General features: G+C 36.2%; 1 protein-coding gene across 1 annotated transcript; it reads right to left on the minus strand.

Annotated features, from left to right (window-relative positions):
• Positions 1 to 344: 344 nt before the first annotated feature.
• Positions 345 to 2,544, minus strand: LOC136226822 (acetylserotonin O-methyltransferase-like). The gene is made up of 2 exons (XM_066015480.1): positions 1,776 to 2,544; positions 345 to 788 (listed from the first exon to the last, which is right to left on the minus strand). Exons 1-2 carry the CDS (start codon positions 2,520 to 2,522, stop codon positions 489 to 491), a joined length of 1,047 nt encoding a protein of 348 aa, XP_065871552.1. The 5' UTR covers positions 2,523 to 2,544; the 3' UTR covers positions 345 to 488.
• Between the last annotated feature and the right edge of the window lie 5,319 nt (positions 2,545 to 7,863).

Here is a 7,863-nt window from a genome sequence, read left to right on the forward strand (position 1 = left end):
TTTAAGAATTTTAGAAAAGTATCAATTTAAATTCCACATATAAAATAATATCAATATAAACTTAACGTTTATAAAAGAGTATCAATTTAGACATCGATAACGAATTGTGACACAATATTAATATTTCTCTATAAAGTTCTGCCAATAATATATGGAGAGAGAAATCAAAACTTAATAAAACAATATGAATGATGTGTCAGTTAACAAGACTTAAATTGATACTCTTTTATAAGAGTTAACTCTATATTTGTGCTATACTTTTCCAAAAACCCTAGTAGATTATCTCGTAATAGATCCATCAACCTCTTACTTAATACTTCTCAATGTACTTGTTACTTTTAAAACATAAACAATCTTTATCTAAATATATATGAAAAGTCAATTGCAATATTACATGTATAACCTCAATAATTTTGTTTATTAGAGCAACATAAAAATGGATAAATAGAAAGAAATGAAAGCAAGCCAAAAAAAAAAAAAAAAGGAAATTAAGGAAAACATTGGATAATAGATTGAAGAGCAGAAATATGAGTAATAGAATGAGAGGAAAATCCAGCTTGGTGAATAACAAATTCCCATTCCTTAGAGGTTCTTTCTTTGCCTGTTTTGGTATGAGCCATTATCACCATGTCTAGAAGCAACCTTGCTATCTCTAGTTCGTCATCTGTTTTATTTTCACCAACTATTGCTTCAATAATTATCACTTTCCCTTTTTCTTTTGGAACTGCTTCTTTACACTTCTTCAGAATCGCTATACATTCTTCATCGTTCCAATCGTGCAGAACCCACTGCATCCACATTATAATTTAAAAAATAAGGTTCAAATTTGTTCCTAACATTTTAAAAAAAATATAGATTTAACATTAACGTAACAAATGATAGAATTTTGTTCTTAATTTATTAAATATTGGAGAGAGTACAAAGCCTTATTTAAACTTTTAAATTAAGTGATTGGGTGGTTATCAAATAAGATTTTATTTCTCTTACAAAAAATGTAAGATTTTATTCCATAAAAAAATAAGGCTTTATACTCTCTCTGGTATTTAATTTCTAGACTGATCCCGAGCTAAATTTTTGTTTTTGTGGTGTTTTATTTTCCTTTCCTATCCTACAAAAAAAAATGTTATTTAAGGTTTCCATCAACATCAATAAAAATTATTAAAATTATTAATATATTTAATGTTTCTTTCCTAAACCTCTATTTTTTAAGCAAATTTTTTCTTTCTTCTCAATTAGTATAGCTTAATTAGAATTGTTTACATTAATTACTAAATCTCTCCTTTATCATAAATAAAAACAAATTTAAAAAAACATTATCAAAAGTATATTGATAATAAAAAAAACATATAAAAAGAACAAATCGAAAATCCTAAAACAACATCTATTAAAAGCCGAGAAAATATGACTTGTAAGTTTGAATCCATAGACTAAAATCTAGTGGATACTAACCATCAAATACATGTCTAAGTGGTCAAGGTATTGGATCCGAATTGTTTTAACCATTCAATCAAATTTCGAATGTAGAAGATTTAAATGCAAATATATTTGATGAGAGAGTTTTGCCTCCTAACTATAAGAGGTGTTTGGTTGCTGCTTTTTGTACTTCTTTCATTTGAAAAGTGAGAGTTTTAGTTGATTGGTCAGACATGTCATGTTTGCGTAGTTTTTTTATAATCTTTTTCTGTTTTTTGGAACAATAGACTTTTCAAACAGCGGAAAGCAAACCAACAGTAAAACAAATGGACTCTAATAAATAAATAAACAAAATGACTAACCATAACAGAAGCTGCATCAGCATTAGGAACATTCTGAAACATATCACCACCAACATGAGTAACACCTTCAAATTCTGGATTAACCGATACAACATGAGGAAGATCAAAGTTAATTCCATTAATCCATGGAAATTCCTTAACCAATAAACTCACAAAAGTACCATTTCCACCACCAACATCTACCAAACTTCTCACTCCATCAAAAACCTCCGGACATTTTTGAATCACACTTTTCACAGCAAATCTCGCATTACTCGCCATTGCTTCATTAAACAACTGGCTATGACCAGGATTTTCTTCCCAATATTTCCACAAATCATCCCCGTGAGCCCCCTCAAACGCCCCCGTGCCATTCAGCAAGACGCGAGACCTGAGGAAATGCCACGGGGCTAACATCACCGGGCTACTTTCTAGCAAAAACAAAGGCTTTAAGGTGTTTTCTCCGGGGCCGAGTAGCATCCGCGAGAGGGGTGTTTGTTCATACCCTGTGGAACCATTAATGGAGGGTTTTTCTCTGAAGATCTTTTGATGAACTAAAAATCTCATTATGCGATGGAGGTAGGATGGATTGCAATTAAGGGTTGATGATAGATCGGAGAGTGGAATTGGGGATTTGTGATTTTCAATTGCGTCGGCGATTCCTAATTCAATTGCGCATTTTACAACAGCCATGTTTGTGAATCCAAATATGTATTTCCATTTTTCAACTTCTGCTTGGGCTTCTTCTTCTTTCTCTTCCTCTTTCATTTTTCACTCTTTTTTTCCTTATTTGAATTCTATGAGTGGAAAAACTGTTGCACTCTTGTCCCCATTATATATCATCTAGTTCTAGTCAACTATTTTGTACTTTATCTTATTTCATATTATTTTCCCTATTTTAAAAAACATTTATGCTTTCTCATTATTAACGTTATTTTATCCGTCTGTTTTTTTAAGATTTGTAACTGTCTTATTATTACGACGTAAACAAGGGAGACAGTAAATAACAGAGTAATATAATCATTTTGTACCCGACTTGATTATCCTGAAAGATAATATATGTTTGATTTAAAATCTAAATAAGTAGACAAAATGAACAAAAGGTTTACGATGACAAAAAAATTGAGATGTTATAATGTGTTTTTCAAAATTTGGGACTAAATTGTTTGTTAGGTAAAAATGTAGGGACTAATAAATTTACTTTTTTTTGTTAGTTTATTTTATTAGAAGAAAAACATTATATGAGTCTAATAATTCTAATTTTGGTAGATTGAGTGTTTGATCTTGAAAAAATCATCCTAAAGTCCTTGATCGTTGAATTTTGGTGTATTAAGTCCCTGATTTTTTATTTTTAATTATATTAAACCCTTAAATAACATATATAATGAGAGTGTAATAAAAAAAAAACACTGTTAAAATCGATTGAGATTTTTTAGCCATTAATGAACTGATACGTATCATAGAGAAAGGGAAAAACCTACACAAGCAATTCCTTCTTCCTTCTCCAACCATCCATGACATATTTCTTCTTCTTTAATAAAAAAACCCTAAAAAACTTTAGGGAACATGACACTCACTAACCATCCTTTTGGTTCTGATTGATTTTGGATGCACATCGGTTTTCAATGCTTGTTATTATTAGATTAGTGTATTATATATTTATGGCTAAATTTGGATGTTAATTGAGATGGATTAGTCTCGGGACGTGTTAGTTTTAATCTTAAACTAACTGTTAGCGATATTTGGCGAATATGCTAATTTTCAATCTTGTCACGTGTGGTTAGGGTGCGGGCGTGCCAGAGAAGATTACTTCTCAATTAAAATGGTTAAGTTTATGGAATTTGCGCGCCAAAACTTGAATTCTAAACGAAACGACTGGCGAGGGACGCAATGATTGAAAAAGTCCCTCTTGAGTCTCTCGCGCCGTTATAGAAACTTTGCGAGATAAATTGTTTTTATTTAAGCTAAGCGTATAGATTGAAGACGGGAAAAGTAAAGAAATTGAAGGTGCGAAATTAACACGAGATTTGGTGAAAAATCGGTATTTTATTGATGTAAATCAAGGTTTGAATACATGTGTTTGAGGTAAGCATGAAATTGAAAATGAATTACAATTGAAGAACTTCTATACTAAACATATAGCTAGTTCAATTGAACTGGAAGAACAAATCAAATACAAGGAATTGAAATGCAATTAAAATAAATTGGAATTCAACAACAAACTCGGAGCCACAATAGCTATCTCGGATTGATGTTGAATTTTGGTGTCGGTGCGAGGTCCTTGGAGATCTGCAACCGGTCGGGCCCGTACGGTATATGATCTTGGCAATGGCAAAACGTTGGTAGGCAAATGGGGCAGATTTAACCCTCAACTTCGGGAGGCTCGTTTGGATGCTTAAGAATACGGAATTGGACGAGTAAATAGGCTAAATTTAACTTCAGGAGGTCAGGAACAAACTTCTATAAGGGATCGAAGGCTAAAACAGATGCTAAGTAGATGAAATTGGGAGTTGAAAATAACTGGACGAATCTGGAAAATTCTGGAAACAGAATGTCTAAAAGGATTTGGGCTGGACAGATCGGCTTGTAAATAGAGTTTCTGGGCACGGAATTGGGCAAATAAATATACTAGATTGAACTTCAAGACGTCAGGAACAACTTTGTCGAAGGGATTGAAAGCAAAAAATGAATTTAAATATACGCAATCGGGCTTTGAAAGTAATTGGACGAATCTGGAAAATCGATTTGAAAACAGAGCTCTAGCTAGGAATTGAGCAAATGAAAGACTTGGAATACTAAATTGAATTAGAAAAACTTGGAAAGAGGCTATTGGAACTTTAATTGGAGCTAAAGAAGAGCTAAAATAGGAATCGAAGCTAAGAAAAACGAAGAACGAAAGAAAGAACTTGAAGAACTAAGAACAAATGGACTTAAGAACTAAGAACTAGAACTAAGAACTAGAGAGCATTGGAAGGGACCTTAGGAAGGGGTTTTGTTGTGTTGGATTGAGTGATTTTTTATGAAGGGGAGAGGGTCTATTTATAGTATTTTGGAGTGGCATTTTGGTAATTATTCAGTGGTATTTTGGCAATTATTCAGTGGCATTTTGGTAATTATTCACCAACTACCCCTTGAAATTCTCTCCCACTAACTTGCCACATCACCAACTAACTTAACTTCTTCAACTCCCACTAACTGCTGTTGACTGCTTCCAACTGTTGCCGGAAGAGAGGATACGCCCCGCGTAATGTCAGTTACGCCCTGCGTATCAGGGCTTCTAAAGCTTGCGCGTTCTGTCGATGACGTTTACGCGTGGCGTATGGAAGGGTACGTCCCGCGTAAACGGGTCTCTGAAGTGGAACGTCTTCGGATGCGCGGTATACGCCCTGCGTATGGAAATGCACGCCCCGCGTAAACGTGCTCCTGATCCTGAAACGCCTTTGGATGTGTGGAGTACGCCCCGCGTATGAAGATGTACGCCTCGCGTATTTGGGATGAATTTACGAATGTATTTATTATTTTTATTTTATCATTATTATTTTCTAGATACAATGAAAACTATATCCTAAAATTGACAAACAAGCATTATATATATATAAAATAAAATTTATTTATTTTGGGCCAACAATTGCCCCCTCTTTTGTGCATAAATGAATTAACAAAAATAAAATTTATGCATAAAAGAAGTTTTATTAAATATCTTTTTCTCTTCTTTTTTTTATTATCAAGATAATAGAGAGAGAATCCTCCAGGATTTTTAGAATTTGAATTGCCTAGGAACTCTCTCCATCTTAATCAATCTACAACTCTTCTTCCTCTTTTGTTATTTTTGTTTCTACCATTTTCTTTCCCCAAAGCTCAAGAAGCATTCGGAATCAAGCTCTCAATCTTTTCAAACATGGGTATGCAAGCTATTTTCCTTCTATATTTTCTTTCTCTGTTTCTTTTGCTTTTGTATATGTAGAATTATATTCATTGAAAAGATGATAAATTGAATTGAAATTTAATGTGAGAATTTTTAGAACTACCATGTGTGAATGGGATTGTATTGCTGAAATTTCGTGTGTGTCTGTCTCAGCTGCGTGTTCCTATTCTGACACCATTCGCGCTGATTCTCACTTAGGCATAACACTTGGCTTGCAGGAGGTAATTTTCAATGAACTTTGCAATTTCCTGATCATGTGTTTGAAGGTAGCATCGATAGGCTTTAATTGATCGTGTTTATACTTCAATTTCAGGATAGTGTCTTTACTATTAGCCCTATTGCTGCGAATAATTCCCCTTTGCCCCCATATCCCATGAGCAGTTCTACCGAATTGGCCCTCCATAGAAAAACTTATCAATTCCCTGCAAGTAAGAAAGGGCTGATATTTCCTCGCTGTTACATTGGATGGAATGACCTTGTAGATCGCCTAGAGCCGAGATATGCGAGTGTTTGGAACCAAGTTGGCATTAGGGATTTTATTCGTCTGACCCGTCATGAAATTACTCCTTGTGTGAATGTATTGGAGGGGGTGCTAAATTATTGGTCGCCGGTGTGTAATTCGTTGATCCTTCCGCTGGGTCCCATGTCTATCACCTTACGTGATGTAGTGGCTTTGACGGGGTTGCCTATTATCGGAGAGGAGGTCCCGAGTTGTGTTGAGACGAATGCGTTTCCTGAAGTGAAGGATATCTTATCCAAAGAGGCCGGGACGTATGTCCAAATGATCAGAAGGAAATTGGACAAGAGGGAATTGGATGATGAGGATCATGTGCATTTTCTGTGGATGATGCTTAGCAATTATATCTTTGAGCCGTTAGGCCTCAGGCCTACTGCAGAAATATTGATCATTGCTAAGGCTCTGGCTTCGGGCCGTCGTTTAGCTCTTGGCACCATGTTGTTGGCCTCAACTTCCATCGCTTGGCTCTCACTGTTGAGGATAGGCAATTCATAAAACCTAAAGGTGGTTTGTGGCTGTTGCAGCTATGGCTTTTTATCTATTTTCCTCATTTGGCCACCGCATCGTCGATGGAGACTTCGGGGCATCTTGGCGTGGACCTTTGCTACAGTTCTTCGAGTTTGGCTGTCAGTGTAGTTGTGAGATTTCTTCGTACTTTGGTGCCATCTACTCATAACACGCTGTTTCTTTTTTGGGAAAAGAATAACTCGTGTCTACCATCTTGGGCTCGCTCTTATTTGTCTGCTGCCCCCCATGAAGGTGCTGAATGGTGGATGACGATATGTGCGACACGTCGGTTACACCATGGGGTGAACCGAAACAGAATCTCTCGCTCATCAAACCCTGGTTTGACCTTGTATGCACCATGTCTTTGGGCACGTCTGTTAGGCTTTTTCCAATCTATCCCAGGGCAACTCCCATTTCCTACCCCTTCTCAGCGGTGTGGGGCTAGTGATGAAGATATAGCGGCTGCGGTTCTGGATGCGGGATACGATCAGGGACCACTTCTGCTTGGATCGGATCAACCTTCGTTTGATGCTTGGTGGGAAACCATTTTCCAACATTGTATCCCACCTGTTGGTAAGTTCTTTTGTTTTATTTAGATATATATATATTTTTTTTATTTATATATCTTTGTTTTTATTTTTTTAATTTTTTTTTTAGATTCAAGCGGTAGCTCAGGGAAAGACAACAATCCGACTCTCCTAGCCCCGAATGTGCTTGACATTAACGACAAGGGAAAAGGAAAAGCAGTCATGATGGATGAGGGAGAGAGGGCGGCTGCTGCAGCAGGGCCTTCTGTGAGACAAAGGGAAGAAGAAGAGGACTCCGACGAAGGCCTATACTTCGGTTTTGAGGATGAGACACTGGATCAACTGGGGGCACGTTGGAACTTGACGTCTTCGCTTGGCACCTTGTCCCTTGATGAGGACTCGACTGAGGTAGCTATGACTCCATTACAACTTCCGGCACGAACCCATCTTCCTTTTGCGTCTTCCCTGAACCGATTGGTTCTTGCACCATTGTCTCAGGTTTGTGTGATCTTGCTAATCTGTTATCTATGAGCTATGCTTGAGATGAATTGTCTAGATTGATTGATTGAATTGCTGAAATATGGCAGGAATCAGCTCTTGTGCGTCCTTTGTTGTTGGTCCCTGTCGGTCTTA

The sequence above is a fragment of the Euphorbia lathyris genome, chromosome 4 (assembly GCF_963576675.1).
Source record: "Euphorbia lathyris chromosome 4, ddEupLath1.1, whole genome shotgun sequence".
Lineage (NCBI taxonomy): Eukaryota > Viridiplantae > Streptophyta > Magnoliopsida > Malpighiales > Euphorbiaceae > Euphorbia > Euphorbia lathyris.